Source organism: Eubalaena glacialis, chromosome 11 (assembly GCF_028564815.1).
Source record: "Eubalaena glacialis isolate mEubGla1 chromosome 11, mEubGla1.1.hap2.+ XY, whole genome shotgun sequence".
NCBI lineage: Eukaryota > Metazoa > Chordata > Mammalia > Artiodactyla > Balaenidae > Eubalaena > Eubalaena glacialis.
The window spans coordinates 6,191,878-6,218,247 of NC_083726.1; the positions used below are offsets into that span (position 1 = coordinate 6,191,878).

At 54.9% G+C, this 26,370-nt stretch overlaps 1 protein-coding gene across 2 annotated transcripts in view; it reads left to right on the forward strand.

The window, feature by feature from the left end:
• Positions 1-26,370, forward strand: part of SCUBE1 (signal peptide, CUB domain and EGF like domain containing 1) — a 133,116-nt gene that overhangs the window by 22,437 nt on the left and 84,309 nt on the right. For both annotated transcript variants that reach the window (XM_061204418.1, XM_061204419.1), the window contains exon 4: positions 24,410-24,544. In XM_061204418.1, coding sequence (XP_061060401.1) covers positions 24,410-24,544 — 135 coding nt within the window. The remainder of the gene's footprint in view (positions 1-24,409; positions 24,545-26,370) is intronic.

Sequence of the window (26,370 nt, forward strand, 5' to 3'; positions counted from 1 at the left end):
TCCTAATCTCCTCTTCCTATAAGGACACCAGTCACACTGGAGTAGAAGCTATCCTAACAACTCATTTTCAACGTAATTACCTCTTTAAAGGTCCCATCTTAAATACAGTCACATTCTGAGGTACTGGGGCTTAGACCTTCAACATACGAATTTGGGGGAAACCACAGTTCAGCCCATAACAAGGATTCTTACACACCTCCAGATTCTCCTGGTTCAAATACATATATTTTTAAAACAGGTCATTGTATAAAATTTATGAGTAATGCAAACTTTCTGGGTAAAATTGGGAAAACGTAGAAGAACAAGGAAAAACTGGAAAGTATCTTGGTTACGCTGGTGTGTTTGCCTTCAGGCGTCTCTCTGCAGCCAGGTGTGATTACACTGTAGTTGCGATCAGGTACCTGGCCCCTGTTATCACCCTTTTCCTAGTTGCCTCATAGTTTGATAAGTGACTAACAACCAGGGGCTGCTGTAACAAAGTAACAACTGAGTGGCTTAAGCTACAGAAATTTATCCTGTCATAGTTCTAGAGGCTAAAATCTGAAGTTGTGGTGTCAACAGGGTTGGTTCCTTCTGGGGGCTTTGAGGGAGGACCTGTTTCATGCCTCTCTCCTAGCTTCTGGTAGCCTCAGGCTTTCCTTTGCTTGTAGATCACATTCTCCCTCTGTTTTCACATTGTCTTTGCTCTCTGCATGCCTGTCTCTGTGGCCAAATGTCCACTTTTTCTAAGGACACGGTCATATTGGATTAGGGTGCACCCTACTGACCTCATCTTAACTTGATCATCTGCCAGTAACCTATCTCCAGAAGGGGTTACTTTCACCGGCACTGGGAGTCAGGACTTCGCCATCTTTGGAGGGATGTAATTCAACCCATAATAGAGGTGGTTTGCAGCCTGTGGCAGGAGGAACATCTCCTGGTAGAAACCACATGGTCTCAAAGCAGATGCCCCGGTCCCCCAAGCCCTCTTCTGCTACCGGCTGCTGGTGACCTGGGGAACGATGGCTGGAGCCTAGAGGGTAAGACCATGGACTTGGCCGGAGTGTGGTGTGGCTGTGAACCCGTTCTTAACATCTCTGAGCCTCAGTCACTTGTTGGTAAAGGGGGGGTGTGCAGAGCAGCTGTCTCACACGCTGCTGTGAGCAGAAATTGCGATCGTGCCCAGACGGCTGAGAAGTGTGCCTGTCCCAGGGCTCTCAGTCCTCAGAGCGGTTCCTATCACCGCGATTGCAACAGGGATAACGCGCTGTCTGCCTCACTAGGTTGTGTGTGAGGATAAAATGGCACGGTGAAGTGAAGTGGCTGGCACTTGGTGAGTATAAATAGTCAACAAACAGGCATTAGTATTACTGTAGGTGACTCAGCCACCCTTTTGTGGTTGGACGTTTAAATTGTTTGCTTATTTTGTTTGTTTTTACCATCAGAATCCAGAGGTGATTCTGGGCATAAAACTTTTTTTCTTGTTTCCCCAACTGTTTCCTTAGCAAGTCTTCCCGGAACTACTGGGCCAAAAGGATTATTTGGATTCTTTTTTATGGCTTTCGATGCAGTGCTTCCTGGAAGGGCTCGGTAAACCTTCCATTGTGCCAGCTGGTTTTTTGGTGTATGGCATAGGAAGCTTGACATCCCAAGTGCTCGGAAACTTTTCCAGAGTTAGTGGTGTATTCGTCTTCAATTCCTCTGCCTGTTTTTGTTGAATGCGTATTGGATCTCAGATTAGCTTGTTATGGGAAACAGATCCGTAAACATGTAATTACACCCCAAATAAGTGCCAAAACGGAGGTCTGGACTGTTAAAGCCCAGAGGAGTCTGTGAAGAGCTACCCCTGCATGGGGTCGGGGGGGGGGCCTGACTCCTCAGGGGGACGGCATCGAACAGGATCTCCAAAGGTAGGCGAGCTGTTTACTGCGTCGAGGGCAGAGCCTGCGTGGAGAGCTGTGGGTGGCTCCTTGAGGCTGGGCTGGGGAGGCGGGGCGGGGGTGTGGGGTGTGGGGAGGAAGAGCGGGAGGTGGGGCTGCCGAGGCAGGCAGAGCCTTTGGTGAGATCCGGGGAGAACCGAGGCTGTACGGCATTCATTGTGCCAGACGCCAGGTTCAGTTGCTGTTCAAGATTTCTCTCGTTTAATCCTCCCTAGAGCATAAGCATTTAACTTTACTAGTTGCTCGCTCGCCCCTTTTTCCAGATGATAGAGTACATTTCAGAAATTGATTAGTCCATGAAGGCAGAGCTGACGGTCTCTATGAACAGCAGGCGATATCCCCAGTGGTCAGGAAGACGGACCTTGGGAACTGCCAGTTGTGGGCTCAGATCCTGGTCTGCCAGTTATCAGCTGTGTGACCTTTGGCCACCTCGCCTCCAGGCCTCAGTTTCATCACCTGTAAAACAGAATTCGCAGTCCTCTGTCTTGCATGGCTCTTGCGAGGACTGAGTGGGATGGTGGATGTCGAGCATCTTGAGAGTGCCTGGCACCGAGCGCACAAACGTAATGGGCATCAGTCTGGTCATCGACTTGCAGACCAGGTGTATTGCGGTGGGCTGGTCTGATGCCCCCGAGACCTTGTGGGGGCCGGGTCTGCCGTCTGCAGCCCCCGGGCTGTGTGGGACACACAGGCTCCCCTCCTCGTCACAGCTCTCTTACCTGGGCAGTCACCTGTTTGTAAACACCCTTGTTCTTGGCTACGGCAGGTGTACCCAACGCCTCCAGACTAATGGAGTCTGTGCAGGTCTTTGTTTCAACCCCAGGATTTTCACAGCGGATTCTTTTTACACTAATCAATGTAAGGAACTGGGTAAGACTCCACCCACCCCCGCCTCCGAGCACAGATTGCAACTTCGTACGGCTCTAACTCACACATATGGCAGCCGACAAAAGGCTCTCTCTGTTGCTCCTCTGCTTTTAGCTGGGGCAGACGCTTCCCGACAGACTTCCTTATGTTTGGGCTTTTTCCTTCTCAAGACAAAACTCCGGCTCTAGAGAAGACAGACCTTGGCTCCCACTGGCTCCAGCCCCGCCTGACCGCGTAAGCTCTCAGAGCCTCGACTCCCTCACCCATAAAACGCTGAAAAAGTGCCCAGCACAGTGTCAGGATCATGGAGGCTTATAGATACTGGCTGAAACAAGTAATGCTGTACGAGGAAGCTGGACTTGCAGTTGGAAGATGTGGCCCAAATTCTGTCACCACCACTCATGAGTTCTGTTTGAGACCAGTTACTGACTCTCCACGTGTCAGTGCCCCTAACTGCAGAGTGGGTCAGAAATGCCTGTCTCGGGGTCACTGTGACAATTAAATATGAAAGTAGACCTGGAGAGCTGAACGTACTGATGTGACATTCTCCGCGGGTGCTGGGTGTTGTCGTCATTTTGTTGCAGAGGTTTCAAGCTGGCAGCCCACAGCCCTCCTCCAGCCTGTAAACGTGTTTGGTCTCTCCCTGCCATGTTGATGATATGATCGTGACGATGGTGGTGGTGATTGAATTATTTGTCAACATTTATAAATCAAGGGGTGTCACATAAAAATCAATATTTCCAGCATTGTTCCTGCTTGGCCATAGTCACCCGGCCCCTGACTTTGTGGGACTTGGGCAGGGGTGCATATCCCATGTGGTCAAATGTGGAAGTCATTACGAAGCTTCAAACTGGAATATGTTCAATCTTTTCTACCTTGACAAGTATTCCTACTGACTTGGAAGGCTAGACTGGAATTTAGAAATCTAGGACTCCTTGGAGTTTTGTGCCAGAAAGTGGTAGCGTGGGCAGTGCCTGCTCCCCACCCCTTCTTCTCATCCCTGGCTCCATCCTACACCACAGGGAGCCTGAGGACACCCTAACCTGAGTGTGTAAGCTCTGGCCATTTGCCCCCAAACCATCTTCCCTTTGGCTTGGTCCTGTTATTTGTCCCTCTGAGAAGAGACAGGCTTGGGCCATTTGGACAGGGAATTTTGGGGTCTCAAACACCCAGAATGTGGTCTAGAAGGATGGGTATGTGTTCCAGGTGCCACGACCCCCTGTGGACTCCTTACTCTATGGGAAGGGCTGCAGCCACAGGAGGGGCAGCACAGGGACCCTCAAGGCATGGAGCCAAGAGCAGGGGCACCTCTTGCCCACGTCTCAGTGTGGTACAAGCAGCAACGGCAGGAGCCGCACCGTGGCTGCCCCCTGCGGAGGGTGTGTGTACGTCCCTGATTGCTGCACTCCCCACCACTCCCTATTGCTCACAACCTGTTGGTCATTTAACTGCCTGCTCGGTCTCAGTCGGAATTGTGTTCACGCTGCCTGATGAAGCTTCCAGCGCAGGGCCTGCCCTCAGTGGGTGTTTGGTGGGGGTGAGAAGCTGACTGAGTGGTTGGAAGGTTCTGCGTTCTGCATTCTCGCTGCTTTGCGCGGTCCTGACCGTCTCTGGTCAGTCACTCTGAGCCCCACTCCACAACCCATCACCCGTCAGGGACAGTTAGGCCTGTTTGCGTCTCCTGTTGTTTTGTCTCCAAAAGTCTGGGTCAGAAGTCTCGTCCGGTTGTAACATTCCGCTGTCAACCACCGCTGAATTCCTTCGGGATGATGGCTGGAATCGAGCCTGGTCAGCACAGTTTGAAAAGCATTCTGAGCTAACTAGGAGAAATGAGGCTGATGGCTGAAGGGTTATTTTCTTGCCTGGGTTTTCACAGTTGAACCTTTTCTTTTCTTTTGAACAAATGAGGTTATTTTCTTGTGGAGATGGCTTGCCTGGGACTGTGTCCTGGAGGATGGCCAAATCTGTCCTCTGGGGAGTAAAACCCTGTTTCTATTTGACATCTTTATTGAGGAATTTCTCAAATGTAACAGAAAATGACACCAGAGGGAATTGAAACCATGATGAGATCCTTGCTCAACCCCAAATGACTGCTTTTAGCATTGTAATTACTTGAAATAGCAGTAGTTCTGTTTGAAAAATATTATTCCAAACTCCATGCAATTGGACATAAGAGCAATATTTAGGCTAATAGAATAAGATTTTTTTTCATCTTAAATTAAAACCAGCAGTGGATAATTTTTTCCCGACTCCACAAAGCAAGGCTCCTTTCTCCCTAAAGCCGTTAGTTCACTTAGCCAGATGTTTTCTGCGACCCCAGTCTTTATCTTGACTTACTGAAAAATATGGTTCTCAAGTTGCTCACAGTCTGAATTTTGGACTTGCTTCTCAGCACTTTTTCCCCTGATGAAGAGGAGTCATCTGTAGCCAGGTTCAACAGAAAAGTTGTTTTGTTAACCAGATCGCTGCATTCCCGTTAACACGTATGGAGCACCTACCGTATGCCCGGCCTTGTGCTAGGTAGTCAGCTTCTCTTAGGTGAGATGAGGGGACTTTGGCCGCACCTCTGCCGTGCACCTGGAGTCGCCCAGGATGTCGTGCTCACATTCTGTCGTTTAGTTCTCACAGCATCCATAGGCAGAAGCCATTAGTATCCCCTCTTTACAAATGAGGAAACTGAGGCTCAGAGAGGGAAAGTGACCTATGTAAGGTCACACAGCCAGTAAGTGGTAGGGCTGGGATCAGAGCCCAGGTCTGTGCATTTGCCAGTTCAAGCTTGTAAGCCACTGCCCACCCCTTGCCCCATGGCACCCGGAACAGAACCAGCTCTGGGAGGCTGGTCCGGATCAGGGAGGGGCTTCCTTCACTGGGGGTTAGATATGCCCTGCTCTGAGTTTGGGAGTCACTGAGAAACCCTAGCATCTGCCAAGCCAGGCTGGTGGGTGGCGTGCTGAAGGGCGTGAGGGCGGCCCTGCTCCAGAGAGTTCCCCCAAATCTGTACCGCCTCCCAGGCCAAGGCAGGATCTTGCCGCCCATGCAGGAGCCTTGTGTCACCCTTGAGCTTCTTTGGGGCATTGTCTTACCCCGTGTGAACGAGCGGAGCCCTGTTATTACTGAACCCTCTCGTGTGGCTCCCATCACTTTCACAGGAGCACCCAGTTCTTCTGCCCGCCGGCTCACGAAGCCCTCAGGCCAGGGTGCTTGCTGCCAGCCTCCTCTCCTCACCTCTCATCCTTGCCCACCTGCGCCCTCTGGCCCAGCTTTCCTTAAATCCACATGGTCCTTCTACCCCTCCCTGCTGTTCAGGGCTGCTCCCTGAGACCCCTCCCCCAGCATGACCTGGTGAGGTCCTGCTTGTCATTCGAGACCCAACCTCCATCTCCCTTTGCTCCAGAGTCTTCTGTGACCACGTCGTACACACCTGCACCGTCGCTCTGCGCCGGGGTCCTCCCTTCTTCTCCTGCAGGCAGAAGCTATCTTGTTTATCTCGTCTTCCTCCTCAGAATCTAGTGTGTCTGGCATACCACAGGCACATAATAAACATTTGTAGAATGAATGAATGAATGAGTTTGAAGAGGGTCCTCAAGCTCAGCAAACGTGTGTGCTGGGCACATAGCAGAGATCCAGGTGAATTAGATGGAGCCCGTGTCGCAGGACTCCCAGGTTCATGAGAAACACAGAAATGTTCACGCTTCTAATGACAGGTAGAAAGGGCTATATTCGCAGTGACACAAGCCTCCAACCTAGTATTCATCCATTTGTTTATTCAAAAAAAATTGTTCTGAGCACCTGCTGTGTGCCAGACCTGGTTTTAAGTGCTGAAGATACAGTGAGGGGTGAACAAAAGCAACCAAGCACCCGCACTAGGGAGGGGGGAAGACAGTGCACAAGTAAGCTTATAACTCAGTAAAGTAAAGCTCAGTCAGGTCAACTCCAGTGAAAAATAATAAAATAAGGTGATAGAAAGTGATGGAGGCAGGATGACAGTGTTGGAGAGGGTGGCATTCCTGTTACTATTGCTGCATAAAAACCACCCCACACTTAGTGACATAAAACACCCTTTGACTCTGCTTGCAGATTCCGTGGGTCAGGAATTCAGACAGGACGCAGCAGGGACGGCTGTCTGAGCTGCACGGTGTTTGGGGCCTCAGCTGGGAAGACATGAGGCCAGAGATGACTTGATGGGGGCTGGACTCATCTGGAGGCTTCTCTGCTGACGTCTCACGGTTGATGTTGGTTGTCAGCCAGAACACTTACGGGCAGCCTCTCGGTGCGGTCTTTCCACGTGGGCTGGTGTGGGCTTCCTCACAGCATGGCCGCTGGGTCCCAAGAGAACAAGACACAAGTGCGTGGAAGTTTTCCAGTCTAGTCTCAGAAGTCACTTTCACCCAACTCTACCTGTCAAGGCAGTTACAAAGGTCCATCCACGTTCTTGGGGGCGGGGGGGGGCACTTGGGGAAGGGGGCCTCAGGGAGGAGGAGGAAGCTGCCCTGTGAAGATCTAGGGAAGACCTTCCCTCCAGGCAGAAGGGGAGGACAAAGGCAGTGGCCCGAGGTGGGGACAAGCTGGGTGAGTTTGGGCACAGGTCAGTGTGCCTGGAGGATCTGGAGGGAGGGAGAGGGTCTGGAGACGAGGTCGGGAGCGGGCAGGGCCAGGTCGTGTGCAGCCTTGTAGACCTTAGAAGGGAGTTGGGATTTTTTTAAATTTATTTATTTATTTATTTATTTACGGCTGTGTTGGGTCTTCGTTTCTGTGTGAGGGCTTTCTCTAGTTGTGGCAAGCGGGGGCCACTCTTCATCACGGTGCGCGGGCCTCTCATTATCGCGGCCTCTCTTGTTGCAGAGCACAGGCTCCAGACGCGCAGGCTCAGTAGTTGTGGCTCACGGGCCTAGTTGCTCCGCGGCATGTGGGATCTTCCCAGACCAGGGCTCGAACCCGTGTCCCCTGCATTAGCAGGCGGATTCTCAACCACTGTGCCACCAGGGAGTTGGGATTTTATTCTAAATTAGTTGGGAAACCATGGGACATTTTAACCAGGGATTGACATTTTAATTAAGAGATTTGCTTTCTGGCTGCTCAATAGAGAATGTGTTACCTGGAATAAGAGGCAGAGACCCCTGTGGCGATTTGGGTCAGAGATGTTGGTCGGCCAGGTGACAGTGGTGGCAGTAATGAGAAGTGGTTGAATTCATGTATGTTTTGAAAACAGGGCCAAAATGAATTGATGATGGACTAGATGTAAGAAGTGAGGGGAAAAGAGGAATCGAGACGGACTGCTAGTGTTTTGCTCGGAGTTACTGTGTAGCTGTGCTGCTGCGGCTGAGATGGGCAAGACTGGGGGTAGGACAGATTTTGGAATGGGGAGCGGGGTGAACTAAGAGTCTGTTTGGCCAAGTTCAATTTGAGATAATCCGTAGCCATCTGAATGGAAATGGTATGCAAGTTCAGAAGTCTGTGGGGTCGTCAGGTCTGGGGTTCGGGGAGAATGTGAGAGCCTAGAGCTTCTAAATAGCGTCAAAATCCAGAGCTCTTAACGTTCATTCGTTTCATAAGATTCCATGAGCACCTGCCCTGTGCCATGTCCTGGGCTGGGAGCTCGCAGCTGGGAGATGGATGACATAGTCCCAGCCCTCGAGAAGCATCGGGAATCAGCCTCCCTAGCTTTGAATCCTGGATCCGTCACTTAACTGTGTGACCATGAGCAGGTAACTTCACGTCTCTGGGCCTCTGTATCCTCATCTGTACGGTGTGGCTAATAGCAGTGCTTATTTGACAGGGGTGATGCAGAGACCAAATGAGATAAGCTTTGCAAGGCACGTGCCTGGCACACAACAGGGGCTCAACAGATGTGAATTATCTAATTATCGCTTATTCCTGGTGTGCAAAGTCAGAATACTTTTTAAAGAACATGGATGTCCTTTCTGAGCTGGTGAAGAGGCAGGGGGACGAGCCTCGTCCCTGAGCTGGGGGTGAAGCTCCAGGGACTGTTGGGGACTGTCCCTTGTGTTCCGCACGGTGCTCCTGCCAAATGAGCCACTGCTCACCACCCTCCCGGGTCAGAAACTTCTCCTTCCTCCTGCTCATCCATCGGCACGGGTCACGTGGCATCAGGGCTTCCAATCCCAGCTCTGCCACATACTCATTTTGTGACCTTGGACCCTTGTCACCTCTTTCTCAGTCTCAGTTTTGTTTTCTACAAAATGAACATGATCCCTGTCTGGTAGGATCAGATGTGCAGGTGACACCACAGGGCACCAGGCAGAGGGAGGAGAGGAGGAAGGGAGCCCGGGAGGCGGCAGCAGGGCCCAGGAGCCGAGCCGCACATGTGGGAGGGAAGCACCGCAGAGGCCCAGATGCTCCGCGTCGGTTCAGCGGTCACAGCTCTCCCTGCGCCGGGCTGGTCCCTGGCAGGATGAAAGGGCCGCGCTCCAGCCCTTTTGAAGGCGCCCTCTCTCATCCTGGAGGACAGCTGGAGACAATGTGTTGCTCCCTTGAACCCCTAACGAAGGCTCGAGTTGCCTCTGTTTATTTGTCTTTATACTTCAACAGCTCAAATGCATTTCTTACTGGGAAAAAAAAATGCTGAACATTTTAATGTAAAACTAAACAGCTTCGGACCGTCATATACTTACTCCATAAACACCAATATTTTTCAAGGTAAACTGGAGAGGTTTCTTCCTGTTCTATTTACGCCCTCCCCTCCCTGCTTTTCCCTAGTCTTGGCCCACATTCAGGTGGTCTAAACACACTTGGTTGGAGGGATTTGCTGTCAAAGGACAAGTTGGATTCAGACTTGCTTCTCCTCCCAGCTTTTTACAACTGTTAATCTGATGGAAATTCTTTGGCTTGAAGAAAAGAAACACACGGGACAACAGTGTGCATCTTTATAAATGGGCTTCCTTCTTTCCCCAAATCACTACAGAACCAGGGAGATCCTGGAGCAGGGAGGGAGGTGGATTGATTGAGACCCAGGTGTGTTTTGGGGGGTGGAGTGGCCTTCTCCAGCCTCATGCCTGCAGCCAACTCAGGACTGGGGGCCAGGGGGAAGGGGTGGGGCAGAGCAGCGAGATGCTTCTTACAGAAGGGGCAGGCGAGTGCTGGGGGAGAAGGGCGGTGGGCCAGGAATCAGGCTCTTTGGGCCACGGACTTGCTGGGGGACCTTGGGAAACTCCCTAACCTCTCTGTGCCTCAGTTTCCCCATCATATGTGAAATAAGGGATGGGATTCGACCAATGGTTTTGAGATTTCATGGGGTTTTGTTTCTAGCAGCAGAACCATTTGTTTCAAGCAGAATCATACGGTGGTCACGCTACTCTGGCTGAAATGGGAGGCAAGACCGGCAGGGACGAGATGCCTGCTCTCCATGGAGCCCATCCCCACCTCCGCAGGGTCCCTGGGGTCAGGAGCACTGTTTGGAACCCCTTGGCCTGGCTGCTGTGTCAGAGCCCTTCTCCCTCCAACATCTTGTGATTCGATGACTTGGTGGTGTGGAGTGTCCTCAGGGACAATGGCCAAGCTCCTCGTCCCTACCAACTGCAGTCCCTGTCTACTTCTTTCTCCCTATTTCTCAGAACTGTAATCTCCAGCATGTCAAACAGCTTCCATTTCCCTCAGTGGTACCCCGCTTTCCTGCTCTGGCGTTTCCTTACACCTGCTGTTCCTTCTGCCTGAATCACCCTTCCCCGTGCTCTTCATTAACGCTTTCTTTGGCTGACGCCTACTTGTCACGACTCAGCTCTGGCATCAGCCCCTCCAGAAAGCTTTCCCTGAGTTGCACACCCTTCCCCTGGGGGCCTACAGCCCACTCAGGCTGCCCTCTGCCTCAGCACTGAGCTCCTGGCGTGTCCCTGGACACCAGGGGCGGGTCTCTCCTGCCCTGGGAGGTCCTGGAGAGCCATGCTCCAGAGTGACTTAGCCCTGTGTTCCTGGGCCCAGTGCAGGCTGCTTTGTGTGATGGAGGGATGGGCGGTTGGCCGGTGAAGGTTGGATTCTGACTCTCCAGGAGAGCACGGTTTGACAGTGGTGCATGCACAAGCCTGGCATGGGGGCAGAGCTTCAGCGCTCTCAGAACTTCTGCGATCTGCGTGGCGGTAGCAGGGGCGGGCGGCGGGGGGCTCTTAGCAGCCCACGTGACTGCAACCCCCCGTGGCTGGCTGAGCTTAGGACGCCCCCGTCCCCGTCCTCATCTCCAGGCCCAGCTCCTTCTAGTATCTGTTGTAGATGAGGGGAGAGCAGCGACCTAGGAAGCAGACGCCTCAGCCTTGGCTCCCAGCTCCCTTCCTAGCAGTGCTTTGGGGCCAGCCCTTCACTCTCACTGTTCTTACCCCAAAAAGAGCAGTGATGATGTCCCCGGGAGGGCGCTGTAGGCATCAAGCAAGCTGGTCTGTGTGGCGGCAGGGGGGCACCCAGCGGGCGGCAGGAGCCTTCGCTGCCTCTCCTTCCTGCTCTCCCTCTGGTTGCATGTTCAGGTCAGAGACCACATCACAATACGAGGTGGCCCTTCCCATTGGTAGGACTGTGTTAAAATCTGTTGTCGATCGCCCTGTGCCAGCCTCGCCTTTGAATAGGTCTCAGTTTGGTGACCTGGGGAAGAAGTCCTGCTCTGTCCCAGGGCAGAGCATGCCAAGTCCATAAACAGCAAAGAAAAACACCCAGTTGCAGAGGACAGGCCAGGCGAGCAGGCACGTTCCTTCATCTTTCTTGTTTGCAGTTCATATGCCAAGGGCTGGGTCAGAACTCAGAGAAATAAACAGAAAATAAGTGTCTTGTGAAGGCTCTTTAAAAATACTTCACCACCAAAACATATGCCCCAAACCAGAACTGAACTGTGTGCCTGAAAAGGGGCATTATCAACGAGTAAGTGTGCCCCGGCGTATCCAATACCGTTCTTCCTCTGCCAGTAACCTTGCTTACTTTGGAGCAGTCTGTGCCCTGGGTGGTGATGGGGTCACCCTGGACGTTTGCCGGGCCTGGCTGCCTCTGCACAGATGCTGCAGCAACCATCCTTTCCCAACACCGACAGGCTGTTTATAGTGGCCATTCGCCACCCCCGTGCCTCGCCTGCTCCAGCCCCCTCCCTGGATCTGCCTCATCCCAACCATATGCAGCTGGAAATAGACTAGCCGGCAGTGAGGGCTTGCACCCGGCTGGCACTCTTTGCTTGTGGGAAGTAGGTAGCCATGGTGGCAGCCTCCCAGCTGCTTGGTCTGGGGTCTTTAGTAACCCCTCAGGTGTTACCTTAATGGTGGGAGAGGATCCCACAGGCCGACTTGCCCTGCCCTGGCTTACGTGCTGGCCGCCAAGAGGTCAGATGCCAGTGAAGTCATCTGGATGAGCCTTGGTGGAGGCCTCTCTGAGTGGGATCCTCCTGGGGCCCCTCTTGCCCTTGGAGGAGTCTGGGGTCCTCGGCCTGGCAGCTGGCTTCTCGGGCTCCGGGCTCCGCCTGCCACTCCAGCCTGGCCTTCTCTCCATGTGAATGTGAAGCCTGTCCCCCTCTGTGCTTCCTCCCACCTGAGAACGTCTTCCCTTGCCTGTCCCGAGTGCTCAGTCCATCCTTCTGCACCTCTTCCCTGGCCTTCCCGGCAGCCCGACTTGGTCCCCACCCTGCCCTTGGGCCGACCAGAGTCACGGTGCTCATCACGCAGAGTTGAAAAGGTCTGTTTACTTATCCATCTTCCACTTGCGTAATAATTATACAGAAACACTCAGAGAAATCAATAGAAAAGACAGAAAATAATTCCCCCATTAGCTTGCCACCGCAACAGGTCAACAGCTTTCGTGTCCTAATGTTCTTGTCCGACATCATCTGTGTGTAGAACTGACTATATATGGTTATGATTGTGCACTGATGTATGTACACTGCTTCCCCCCACCCCAGAAGATGTTTTTCACTCTTGGTTTGTAATCACGTAGCTGAGATGTGGGACTGGAATCGGAGTCCAGGATGTGGCGGGCCTGGCAGCCTGTGGGCGCTGAGTGAGAGCCGCTGTTGCTGCTGTGGCCGTCTGGTTGGGAGAAATGATTTGTAACCTCTGGGTCAGCAGCTGACCCCCTGAGTGCCTGTATCTGCCAGGTCAGGGGGGCCAGAGGTTATTTAGATGTGACTGGCACTCTCAGGGAGTTCTGGGCTCTGTGCAGAAGTACTCCCAGAGTGGCATCCTGGGTGTAATTAACACTACACCGAGTACTGGGGTGAGAGGGGGGAGGGATGGGGGCCATCTCACCCTGCCAGCGATAAGTGAAAGGTCACCAGGTGGGGGCGGAGGGGGGATGAGGGCAGCAGGGAACAGCAGATGCAAAGCCTAGAGGTGAAAAGGCTCGGTCAGGTAGGAGAGTGGGCTCAGGAGTAGACAGTGGTGTGTGAAATGGTGGCCCGTCAGCAGAGCCACGCGTGCCGATTGCTCTCTGAGTCTGAGATCTGGAGATTTAAACCTGCAAATGTAGGAGTGGCAGGGAATCACCTTTGGCTGCATCTTGGGCACGTCAGATGCAAGCCTGGTTCCTAGCCCCTCCTTCGACAGCCACCAGGGCCCTACCTGCTACTCCAGCGTCACCAAATCCGTGTAGGCGTGTGCATACACACACACACACACACACACACACACACACACCCGGCAGGCATCCCATGCCCAAACTCACCTCTCCCTGCGCCGGTCCTCGTGCAGTTTAGGGAGAGGCTCCCCTGCCTCTCAGTTTGGCTCCCGATCCCTGGTCTTACCTGGTCTTACCACTTCTCTCCCCCTGGTCGGGCAGCTCCCTGAGAGCAGGCCTTGACCTCATGCTCACTGCCTATTCCCTGCCTTGTTGAGTGAGTGCATGAATGGACAAACACACGTGGCTAATCCCAGTTCTCTCGGGGAAGACGTGGGCATAAGAAAGATGACTTCAGATGAGACGACTGTTCGTGCAGATACGCTCTAGGGCGGGAAATCAGCAAACCGTGTGCAGAGTCACAGGGGTCTAACGGGGAATGATGAGAAGTATAAAAGCTTGTGGTCTTTGCCCCGGAATCCCACTTCTGGGAATCCATCTGGAGGAAGAATCCCTAAAATAAAAAGGGCTACGGCTACCCAGACGTGTCCCTCACAGGGGAGTTTACTAATGGGGTGGAAGAGAGACAGCGCACCGAGGTGGGAGAGGGGTCCCTTACGGCCTGGACAGCGGCAGGTGAGAAGGGCGGCCAGGACTGAGCCCCAGCGTGACAAGGGCACTAACTCAGCTTTCAGTGAAGAAGGGTGGGACGGTCACGTACAGAGTGATTTGTTACCACTAGCAGCAACTCAGCATGTGAAAAAAGGCCGAAATAAAATAGATGCTCGTGATAGGGGTTGTAGCTAGAGTGTAAATTTGTTGATCTTTTTTCTTCCGCTGTTTTTCAGAATTCCTTGTAAATTCAAATTTTGGAATAATAAAAGTCTTATTGGACAAGTGATAGGGACCCATGCTGAGTTCTCGAGGGCAGGAATGCTATGGAAAGGTCGTGCCACAACCTGGGCTGGAAAGGGGCGGGGTAGGGTGGGGCTAGCCACGGGGAGGCACACGGTCCTTCCGGGGCTTTAGCCAAGCCCGGTGCTGCCTTTTCCACGAAGCTCCCTGGTGCCCACGTCATCCTCCACCTCTGCCCTCTTCCAGCCCCTCTGCCTGCTACTTTCTTAAACGTGTCAACTCTATTGGCATAAAATCATTTTGCAGTCTTGTTGTGGCTGCGTGACCCACCCAGTGCCTGGCAATGAGGGGCTGCTGAGCGTGGGAAGGAACAGGCCGCCTCGCAGACAGCCAAGTGAAGGAGCCATGGCAGGCTGGGGCGGGAGCCTTCCCACTCACAGAGAACTCCCAGAGCCACTAGTGGAGGCCCCTGGCGGGAAGGAGGACGGAAACAGGCTTCCAGGAAGCACCCACAGTAGCCTGATAAGTGGAAAGGCCCATATTTTATACTCAGCAGCTTTGGAAGGTGGAAGAAAATGCTGAGTTTAATTGGGAAGATTTGATGCTTGAAGGTATTCAGAATTCCAGGCAGTACCAGTGGTGAGAAATTTATGCTGGAAGCAAGGCATTTGACCTGGCCAGAGTCAGGCGTGATGGACCAGCCAGAGGACCTGTGTCCATCACAGGGCGGCATGGGGAGCTCCTGGGCTCATCCTGATTCTGTGGCGTTTTTCCCGAGGCAGTGGGACTCTCCCTGCCTGCCCCATCCACAGGCCCGCGGAGGTAATCACAGCCAGCTGGGCCTGTTTCATTTCTGAGGATGTTCACTGAGAACCCTGTCAGAGCATTTCCCCTTCTTTTCTCAGAGCTTCTTGCTTTGGTTCCAGGGTTTGGTTGGTTGGTTGGCTTTTGTCCCCTTCCCTCTTTCCAGTCCTCCATTCTTATCCCCATCAAAAGAAATTTCTAAAAACTCCAGTGCCTCCCATAGATGTCCAACCAGGATCACGTTCACAGCTGCACTGTGAGAGGCCCGAGGGCGGGCGGACAGAAGCGTCCAGTTCCCATGCTGGCTCTGTCACCACGCATTGGTGACCGGGGGCAGGCCGCTCACTGCTTGGCGCTCCTGATTATAACACCGCTGCTACTGCCCCGGGCTGAGGCCAAATGGGACACTGTAACGAGAGTGCCTGCACAGAGCCGGGGCTCCAGGAGCGGGGCTTCCCTTCCGTCTCCTGCAGCCTCCTCTCCTGCCCATGCTAGAGAGATTAAAGGAAGAGCTGGTCTTGCCATAGGTGGCATAGACAAAGGGCAATGAAGTGTCATTCAGCAGGGCATTCCGCTGTCTTCAAACCCCTACCCCCTCCACCCGCTCCTGAAGCACTACGCAGTCAGAACGGCTTTTCTTCAGTTGAAGACTTTGGTCCTCATACTGGTGAAAGCATCCACAAAGCAGGAAGACACTATGGGCTGTGCTGACCTACCAAGAGCCCCACGTGGCTCCGTTCGTTCATTGAGCACCAAAGCTCACGGGCTGGCAGTGTTTGAGGGCATCTGCTCCCGCTCCATCCTGATCCTGCCACAAGCTGCCCACAGGCGGGGCTGTGCTCACCGCCACGATGGGGCTTTACTGCTGGGCGAGGCTGAGGCAGGCAGGTACCTGAGCACAGCTCTTCTCCCACCAGCCCTCACTCTGCGCCCCGAGGACCCACCAGCCAGCACTCACTCCCGTCACTCATCTAGAGCTGCCTCACTGGGCAGCCCCTCCAGGGCCACACAGCCCATCCCTGATGGGACAGGCCTGCAGCCAGGGCCTTGGGGCCAGAGCTGCCTCTCCCAACCAGTTCTCAGTCAGTCACTCGGTCCGCAGACGTGGATCATGTGCCCCGTGCACTGTTTAACACCCTGAGATGCACCCACACTGAAGATGTCCCTGTTCTCAAAGACTGTATTCTCCGGGGAGACAGAGAAACAAGCACAAAGCAGACACCAGTGCGTGGACGGACCGGATGACTACCAGGTGTTTTGGCTGAAGCGACTGTGGGTTGGGCTACCATTTGCTGAGGTGGAGAAGGCTGAGGGTGGGACCGGGCTGTGCTTTGTTCTCCTCTGTTTTTTGTTGTGGGAAGTGGAGTTAGGAGTTCGCCATGGGCCGTGTTCAGTTTGTCCTGCCTGTTGGACATCCAAGTACATACAGGTGCTGATATCTGAGTCTGGAGGATGGTGGAGCAGGCAGGCCTAGAGGTTTGGGTAGTGTTGGCACGGTAAGTGGCTGGAAAAGCCATGGGACAGGGTGACATCTTCCAGGAACGGAGCCCAAGAGGAGCCCAGGCCTTATGGATGGGGCCCCCATACGTGCACTGACCTCCTGGGGCCTGGTGCCGCCCAAGGCTCCTTTAAAGGAGGGATTGTCCATGAAATCGGAAAAGTGATCCCATAAGGGTCTAGTATCGAGGATTATATACCTTATATAGAACTCTCACAACTCAACAGTAAAAAGGCAAACAACCCAGTTTACAAGCGGGCAGAAGATTTGAACAGGCATCTCTCCACTGCTAAGCAGCTGATGGGCCTGTTCCCCCAAGAGGGGCGACTCGGCGGTGAGCAGCTGATGGGCCTGTTCCCCCAAGAGGGGCGACTCGGCGGTGAGCAGGCCAGAAGCTACGTCAGGGGCGAGCAACTCCCGAGCTGAGGCTGCTCCGCTGGGAGCCCGGAAGGCCGAGGCAAGACTGACCTGCTATATAAATAAATAAACAAAATAAAAAAAAAAAAAAAAGACTGAGTGCTCCCTTCGGATGTGCTTTGTTGTTGGTTTTCCAACTTGGGGGGGGACTTTGCCATCCCCCAGAGGGTGTTCCCTCCTGTGACCCCTGGAGCACTTGTGCTGGCTTTGTCCAACAGTTGTTAACGTGTATTGGTGGCCTGTGTGAGCCAGACACTGTGCTAAGTGCTTTACCTCCATTATTTTCTTAATTCCCCAAACAACTCCAGATACTATTATCCCTGTTTTATAGAGAAGGAAACCAAGGCCCAAAATGGTTAAGCACCATGCCGAAGGTCACACAGCAAGTTACTTACTGAATCTTGTACCCCAGCTGGTGTGACCTGGGGGCCAAGAACCAGGACCCATAGGTAGTGGTCACAGGGGGACACCATGTAGATTATTATAAGGTGGAGCGGTCATCAGCTGGAGTTAGGCAGCAAACTCCTGGTCCTTAGATGTTCAGTGCTGCTCAGCCATCACTGGGAGACCACAGGCAGCAGCTGGGATTGAAGGTGAGGCCCAGATGAGGAATGCAGTGACCAGACCCTGAAGGCCAGCAGCCTCAACAGAGCTCTGGCCTGCCCTGGGCTGGCTCCTTGGGTCTGGGTGTGAGCAATGGGCTTGCTGGTCTGGAAAGCTGGCCCCACCAGTCATGTGCCTCATCTCCCAGCGCTGAGCTTGGACTCAGGCCCAACCCAAGGGGCTCGGCGTCAGAGCAGGGCTACAACGGGAGACCCTGTGTCTCCCACACACAGCCGACCTGCTGGGGAGCCAGGAGCCCCAGAGAAGGCCCCAGCTGATGCCCAGACCAGGAGGTAGGCGGGTCCCAGGAGACTCAAGTCACACCTCCTGCCTGCTGTGCCAGCACCTCTGACAGCTCGGGGAGTGTCCTGGATCTGGCAGAACCCAGGCCCCAAAGCTCTAAGACCCATGTGTATTTTACCCGAAATCTAATTCATCTGGTTCTCATTTATTTACACTTAACTCATCAAATGCAATTTTGCAAGAGCCGCTCGATAGCCAAGAGGACTTTCTGCCTAAGCCTCCCTTCTGAAAGGAGCTTCAGAAGGGGGAGGGCTGGGGCCTCAGCCCTCGGGGACCGGGAAGGCGTTCTCAGGGTTGGAGGTTGAGTTTGGTTTCTGAGATGGGCCTGTGCCTCTGCCTCTGTTCCCGGACCCTTGTTGGGAGCTGGGGTGCTGGGGCCGGGCACAGGGCCTGACACACAGTAGGCTGTTGGCAGCCAGGAGAACATGGGTGGGGTTCAGGCAGAACATAGAGTCTCTGTTTCAAATTGTGAGGCATTCATGGGAAGCACAAAGCAACCAAAGCTGGATCCAGAAGTAATTTTTAGTTATTATAAATAGCTGCAAACCTGGATTCTGGGTCCAAAATAGGACAGACAGTCAGCTATTAATAAAAACAAACACCGGCACCTTGGGCCAAGAAGCAAACCTCCTGGGCAAACCACAGGCCTGCCTGCAGAGACCTTTCAGAAGCAGGTCAACCTGCAGCCCGTTGGTGCCGGCTCTGGAATGCCTTCTTGCTGGAAAACAACCGCGTCCGTCACCACACACGGGCCCATCCCAGATAGGACCCTTCAGCAGCTGGCGGGAGTGGAGGCGGCCTTCTCGCCGTGAGTGGTGGGCACACTGAACAGAAGTGGGCAGAAATCACAGCTGAGGTCCGTCTCTCCCGACCCCAGCGCCCACACCTGTGCTCATGCAGGGCAGAGTGAGGCGGGGGCACCTGACCCCAGACCCCTTGTTTGGACTTGATCTTTGGTGCCGGGGTGCTGTGTCTTGTTCCGACTAGAGTCGTCACAGTGGGCCCTGGGATTGCGAGGGAGAGAGGAGAGGCCGGGCGATCCAGGAGGAGCGTGTGGACACCTGTAGGGAGAGGCTGAGGCCCAAGGCAAGGCTGTGCCCTGGGAGTAGAGGCAGGACAGAAGGGCAAGGCGAAGAGGGAGAGTCACCAGGCTTGGTGACTGCTTGGGTGTGGGGCAAGCCCCCGGAGGGAGGGGGCTTCTCGGGCCAGGGTGGCTGGGAGGGGGGTGGGCAGAGCCAGAGCGAGGCCCCTCTTTGGCCCTCCTGGGCGCCCTTGTCCCCCTCCCTCCCTCCCACCGTCCGTGTCCTCACTGTGCACCCGGCGTGGGGCCTCGGGCTGGGGAGCAGCCTCCGAGGAGCCCAGGCCATATGTCTTTACCCCAGACCGCACGGGACGATCTGTTTCAGAGGGTGTCCCCAGTGCCACCATCTGGGGCCCCCAAGGCAGGGACTGGCTGCCATTCAGCTTCCTCCCCCTGCCAGCACCCTGGCCTGCCACCCGCACCCCGACCCAGAAGAGCGGGGGCTCCGGCAGTCCCATACACAGCTGAAGACACGTCTGTGGGAGACGTGGGAGGGAGAACGTTCTGCCGGGGAGGCTGCGGGCCGGGACCTTCCCAGAGGGTGACCTGGCTGGACCAGGCAGCCCACGATGAGCTCTGTGCCAGACCCTCACAGCGCTGGAGGCTTTGGGGTCCTTTCTCCACACTCTGTCCTTCAGCTCTTCTGCTGCCCATTAAAAGGGTTTCCCGAGAGGAGCCTCCTAGAGTCCGCCCCAGAACCCACGGGGCCTCCGCTCTGCTCTGTAGCCAAGTCCCTGTGCCGAGGAGCTCCCTGCCTTCTGGGAACATTCAGCTGTGGTCATAAATAATGACGAAGGACCACGAGCTGCCAGCAGGATTCAGAGGTGGAGTCCCCCCCGTCCCGTCCCGCTCGGAGCTCGCTCAGGGATCATGGATCGCGGATCAGAAACAGGCTTAGCCTCCACCCGAGGCCTCGGTGGTTGGTGACACTCTGGCTTGTTGTCTTCCCCAGGGACTGTCCCCTCTGCCAGCAGGACCGGTGGGAACAGGGGCCAGGAGGACCCAGACAGGGCTGGCTTTGCGAGAGCCCTGGTGGAATCTTCTTGAGGAGGGGTGTGCCGGCCACAAAGCTTCCAGAACTCCCCTCCTGCCCAAGTAGTCGCAGGCCCTTCCCCACCTATGCCCCGCTCTGCACCTTCCACGAGACTTTGCTTCCACAACTCTCACTCCTTGTCCTCCAGCCTCAGGTCACAGATCTCTCCACCGTCGGCTCCCATCACTTCCTCCACAAAACCTCCGCCTCCATGCTCGGCTCCCACACGGCGGCGGCTCGCTGAGCAGGGGCTTAACCAGTGGTATTCACTTCGGGGAGTGGAGCACACAGCAGGTGCTCAGTGTCTGCGGAGGGAGTGAGCAAAAGTGCTTCCAGTGGATTTCAAAGGCAAGAAGCACTTCTGTCTGGACAAGGAGGGAGAGGGCGTCCCAGGAAGAGGTGCACGTGTGCGCGTGAAGGCATGTGTGATTGACGGAGGGTTTTCAGAGAACAGCGGGTGTCGGTGGGGCAGCCGGAGAGGTGGGCAGGCTATGGAGAGCCATGAATGAGCCCCTCGGCCTGCCCAGAAGGAACCGCAACGGCGCCCTGCTCCAGGGGACTGGCCTTGTATGGTAGAGCTCCCTGTCACTGGTGTGTGCAGCACACGTGTGCCCTTCAGTTTATCCTGCTCACTCCTGAGCACCCACTCAGCCCGACCCCCTGCTGGGCGCAGGGATGTGCAGGAGACTCTGGGCTGACAACAGCCCAGAGCAGAGACAGGATGGCCAAGCCCGAGGTCCGGGGCAGAGGAAGAACGTTGTGAACAAAGGTCTGCTTGGTCTGGGAACCAGGGGTCAGCAAATTCTGCCCGGCACCAGGAAGACTTTGGAGAGGAGGGAGCTCTTGCCGTGGGTTTTAGAGACATGAGCACGTGGGCCGGGGGGAGGATTGTAAGCACAGATGCCCAGGGAACTTACTCTCGCCTCTACGATTGGGCTCGAAGCATCCTCACTCAGAGAAGCCAAGTCATGGAAGAGTAGAGTAAAGGCTTTGGATCCAGACTCACTGGGCTTCCTATCCCCCTCCACCGGTTCTAGAGCACTGGGCAAGTCTCTTCCCCTCTCAGCTTCTCATGTGGGAATCGGCTTGATAAGAGTAATGTTCCCTGTGTGGCGCTGTTGTGCAGATGTATTAAGACAGTGCCTGAGCCCCGCAGCCGGGCCCGGGCCAGCAGTGAGGGCTATTATTTATGACAACGAGGCTGCCAGCCCAACCCAGTCAACGTGGATACTCATGTAGGAGGTGGGGGGCTCCCACATAGGGGCCCAGCAGTGCGTGGAGCAGTCAGTTCCCCAGGAGAGAAGGAAGAGGACCGCGTGTATCTCAAGCATTCCAGGAGGGCTTCCTGGAGGACACAGTCTGAGTGCTTCCTGTGGACGAGACCTGGGCACCCGCCACAAGCCAGAGGCCAGGGGCGGAACTCAGGTTGCCCGACTCCCAGGTGTAGGCTCTCTCCTTGCCAGGGGGCACCTCGTATAACAGAATGTGCCAAGTCCGTGGGGACCAAGGAGCAGTGTGCACCGGGCTTGCCCCGGTCAGGAGGGCCAAGGAGCTGATTGTTTCCCACGGTGCCTGCTGGGCCTGCTCCGGGCCTCCAGGGGAACCCAGTCTGTCCTAGGCCGGCGGGCAGGCATCTCAAGGACCCAACGGCTTCCATTGGTACTATTCAGACCTCACCGTGGGGTCCCATTTGGAGGGCTGGGGACACAGGGATGTGAGGGGTATGAGGCGGGCCTTAGGCCCTTCAGCCAGTCTCTAGAGAAGTTGATGATGACTGCAGGCTACCCAAAGGAATTCTGAGACTGTGGTTTCCTGCCCAGCTTGGGGGAGGCCTGTGTTTGGGCCACAGTGGAAAAAGGGCACAGAGCGGGCAGCCCCCTCTTCCCTCCTGCTTAATCTTGGGGCTTTATCATTTGGGAGCGGGGCGGGGGGGGTGGGGTGGGGTGGGAAAGAATGTTTACATGGCTTCGCATTTGTTTCAAATTATTCATCAGTGTTGGAGAGTCATTGTTCCCCGCTAGTGTAAACAGTGGCAAGGCCCAGCCACCCTGCCAGCTCACTGAGGCTTTGTAGATGTGTGATGTCAGTGCCCTTTGGTTCCTAGCTTCCAGTGAGGTGACGGGGTGGGCCAGGCCAGATGGGTGGCACCAGGGAGTTCACTGACGATGGGGTGGAAGTAGTGTTTCCACACTATGAATTCAGTATTTGAGGGCCTGTATCTGTTGTTTGTTTTACCAATTGAACCTTTGCGAGGGCTGGGGAAGCCGAGGTACAGAGCAAAGAATCTGAGGGCCATGGGAAGAACCTCAAAGAGTGTGACTTAAAGGAGGTCTGCACTGAGTCCCAGGAGCAGCTCCCCGTGTTCAAATCTCATCGTTATGTGTGCGCTGGCACGTGGGCATCGGAGCCTCTGGCGGGTGTTATTGGGACAGAAACGGGGCTGAGCCGGTACGCTGGGACTCTCCTTAGTTACTCATGCAGGCTGGCTCCAGCTTCGTGTTTGCAGATACTTTCAAGGAGACACCCAGCTTGAGTTCGTTTCAAGAGTAGCTGGTTCTTCATCACCTTAGTCTGAACGCACTTGCTGGTGTGGCCAGCTTAGCAGGGGCTCCAAAGGCACACGCTCAGGAGCTGGACAGCAGGTTTGAGCCCTGCCTTTGCTCCAAGCAGCTCTGTGACTTTGCCCAAGTTACTTCAGCTCTCTGTGCCTCAGTGTCCTCATCTGTAAAATGGAGTCGGTAACACAACCGATCACTCAGTGTTGCCGCAAGGACTGAGCGTGTGGGTGGAGTGAGGCCCCGTGCCTGACACACGACGAGCACTCCAGGAAGGTTAGCTTCATCTTGTTATTAATAGGATGAACAGGACACAGTGCCTGGCTCAGAGCTGTTCACGGTCTAGTGCAGGCGGGGGCAGACCCCCAGAGGCAGACACCGCTGGGGTGTGGAGGGGAGGTGCCCCCAGCAAAGGTGACCCTGGCACTGGGCCTTTAGGGAGCCATCAGTAAGACTCGTTGAGTGTGGAAAGGTCTTCAGAAAAATCCCTCTCTATCCTTCCCAGCTTCCCCCGGAGCCCCCCCTGTCAGTCTCCTCTCAGCAAGAGCCACCTTTACCGTTTTAGCTCTAATTGTTGGTGGCTTTTATAGTTCAGAGCTCTCCCTCCCTCCTGGCTGCCACACGGCTGACATTTGAGCTTGCGGGAGAATAATGACCTGCCTCGCCGTCGCCTCGCCGTCAGCCTCAAAGGCAGCAGCGTGGTCTCATGGGTGGGGAAGTGGTCCGTTGTCCCTGAGCCGAAGTAGGACCCAGCTGACATAGCGCCAGCACTGAGTCCTCCCCCGGTTCAGTGCAGGTCAGTCTGCCTGAGTCTGTACCTTTTCACATCCTTTTGGTGCCAGTACTAAAAGATGGCTGTGTTAAAAAGAACTGTTTAAAAAGTTCAGTGCCAAAGCTAGTGTGTGTGTGTGTGTGTGTGTGTGTGCACGCCTGTGTGTTGGGGGTCGTGGGATTGGCTCAAAGCAGCCAGTAGCTCACGTTGCCTTTGTGGTTTCATATATTTGCCTATTAAAATGACAATACAGACATGGCACATTAAGGTTTAAGAAGCCGTTCTTTCATTAAACAAGCTGACAGTGTAGGGGGTTATGACTTGGGTAATTGAAACATGCTGTTCTGTTCAAGACCAGAACTTCATAAAGACTCCTTTCAGCCAATAGCACCCTTTGTGCCAGCAGCCTCTGGTCAAAAATGAGTGTCGGCCCTGAGGTCTGTCTCTCCCGGAGAGTGGGAAAGACCGCTCGGCAGCTTTCCGTAGCAGTCTTGGCAGCCAGAGGTCAGGGCCTTTTAAAAACCTCCCCTTCTCGGGGCTTTTGAAATCAATTTTCGAGGCAGAAAGCAGACTGCCCTGGCCTCCAGCCTCTCCCTTGCTGCAAGGTCTGTACTGCTGGTTGCAAATCTGAGGTGTGATTGGAGAAAGGGGACGGTGGGATTTGGTTGTCGAGGCTCTTCGAGTCGGGGGTAGACGGTGCTAGTTGCAGGTCTTCCTGCAGAGGGAGGGTTATGTGACATCAGTGAGAGCCCAGATTTGGGAGGCGGACCACCAGGCTTGAATCCTGCCTCTGTGGGACCTTGGATGAGTAACTTGGCCTCTCTGTGCCTCAGTTTACTCATCTGTAAAATAGGCCCAGACCTAGATCTGATGTATAGGGTTTCTGTGAGAATTAAAGGTGTTAATGCAGGTAAGATGCTTGGAGTAGTGCTGGCCACACAGGAAAGCCAGGGCCAGCTAGCATTCCAGCCATTGTGAGTGTCTACCTCTGTGGAGTAACTCCATGAAGTACTGTTGGAGGGTACCACCGTGGGGCACCACCAAGCGGTACCTCCGTGGTATCACTCTGCAGCCAGGGGAACTGACGGCATCCGTGTCCTTCCAGGTGACCACGCCTCACTTCCAGCTCCAGGTGTGATCTCTCTTGCCCCCTTCTCTTCCTTCTCTCACAGATGTGGACGAGTGTCAGGACAACAACGGTGGCTGCCAGCAGATCTGTGTCAATGCCATGGGCAGCTACGAGTGTCAGTGCCACAGCGGCTTTTTCCTCAGCGATAACCAGCACACCTGCATCCACCGCTCCAATGGTGAGTACTGGCTCGTGCTGCCCAGTCACGCCCCCTCCCCTGTGGAAGCAGGTGGCCGCTGGGAACCCCCTCTCCGCATCTTGATTCTCGGGGCCTCAGGGTCAAGGCAGGGAACTTTGGTGGTGGCCCGAATGGCTGTTTTGTGCTTCTGGTGTCAGTTCTGCAGGGACACCTCCCAGCTCCCTCCCTCTGCGCCTACAGCAGGGCTATCGGTGTTTCTGGTGTTTTTATATGGGGTCGAGATGGGGCCACAGATGGGCAGATGTGTCCAGAGAAGCTACTTTCCGTTCTGGGCTGGGGGCTGGATGTGGCTAGGAAGAGTGGGGCCCCATTCCCGACGGTCCCCTTTCCCTGAGGGGGGGCTCGAGGTCTGACCGGGCCGAGGGCTCGTTTCTCAGTCTCTTGCGTGTTCACTGGGTCACCAGCCAGCAGAGGGTCCTTGTGGTCAGGAGCCGGCTGCTCTCCGAGGCCAGGTGGGATGGCAGGCCGGCTCGGGGCAGTGCAGAGGGTCAGAGGGGGAAGACTCCAGCCAACTGGAGTGCCCGGGGAGCCTGGGCACAGCCCGAGGCTGGGACAGAGCCTGGCCTCCAGCTGAGCCCAGCAAGTGAAGGTCCTTGGTGTCAGGGCAGTGGTGGTCAGTTTGGACCCAAAGCAGCAGGGCTGTGAAATGGGACAGCTGGCCAGAAGCCAGGACCCACATGGCTTCCAGGCAGAGGGGGCAGCATTTTGGAAGGCATGGAGGCACATCTTGGTTAATATAATGGCAAGGCCCAGAATCTCAAGGCGGGCTGTGTGCTGCAGCAGAGCGGCTGTGCCCTCCTGCGGCCTGGCTGTGCTGTGCCTTCAAGAGAGCAGATGCGGAAGCAGGACCAGGCAGCCCCATGTTCCAGCCTCAGCCCCTCGCCGATCGCTGACCCTAGACCAGGAGGAGGTGCTGGAGGGGCCCTGTAGGGCCTCATCTCTGGTCTGTGGCATGGTTCACACTGAAAGGCAGGGAATCAAAAGGGCGGGCGCTGGGCTCCGGGTCCGACAGGGTGTGAATCCAGCTCTGCCACTCCCTAGCTGGGAGCCCTTCCTCAGGCGGCTCTGCAGCTCCGAACCTCAACTTCCTCATCTGCAAAATGGGGCCGTGGTGTTGACCCAGCAGGGTCTTTGGAGGATAGGACCAGATCCTGGGAGTAAAGTGCCGGCGTGCACTAAAGCTAACAGAGGCTGTGAGGTGAGACTTGGGGGCCCTGGGACTGATCTTTATTTGAAAACAGTTCCTGAGATAGAAAAGCAAAAAACATTTAAGAAGTACAAAACCCAGGGTAATTAAGCAGAACTACTCTACTGGACTCCTTAGAATTCTTAGTGTTTGTTTAGGCAGTTTCCTCAAAGACAAGACAGCCCGATAATCCCCATCCCTGCCGGGTCCCCAGAAGGACGGAAAGGCCGAGCTCCGAGGTCCCTGGGCACCTGCTCCAGGCGCGTTGTCCAGACGTCCACGGCACTGTAGAAGACCTCCCAGCTGTGGGGCTGTGGAGTCGAGCTGCCCAAAGCGAGGACCCTGGCTCCACACTGAGTTTTATAAAAAGCAGATTTATGAGGAAGAGAGTGAGTGTTGGGGGTGGGACGGGAGTCCTGCTTTCATCGAGGAGAGGGGTTTACCGGGCGGCGGCTGCTCTGAGCGAGCTGTAAAGTCCCCGAAGCCAGGGCGGCCGGAGCCCCTGTCAGCCGGGCTGTGTGTGCCCTGTTCCTTTGAAGAGCAGCTTTCCCGCGAGCAGGGCTCCAGGTGAAGCTGTGCCCCCAGTTGAAAGGAGAGTGAGCAGGAAGGGGGAAACAGC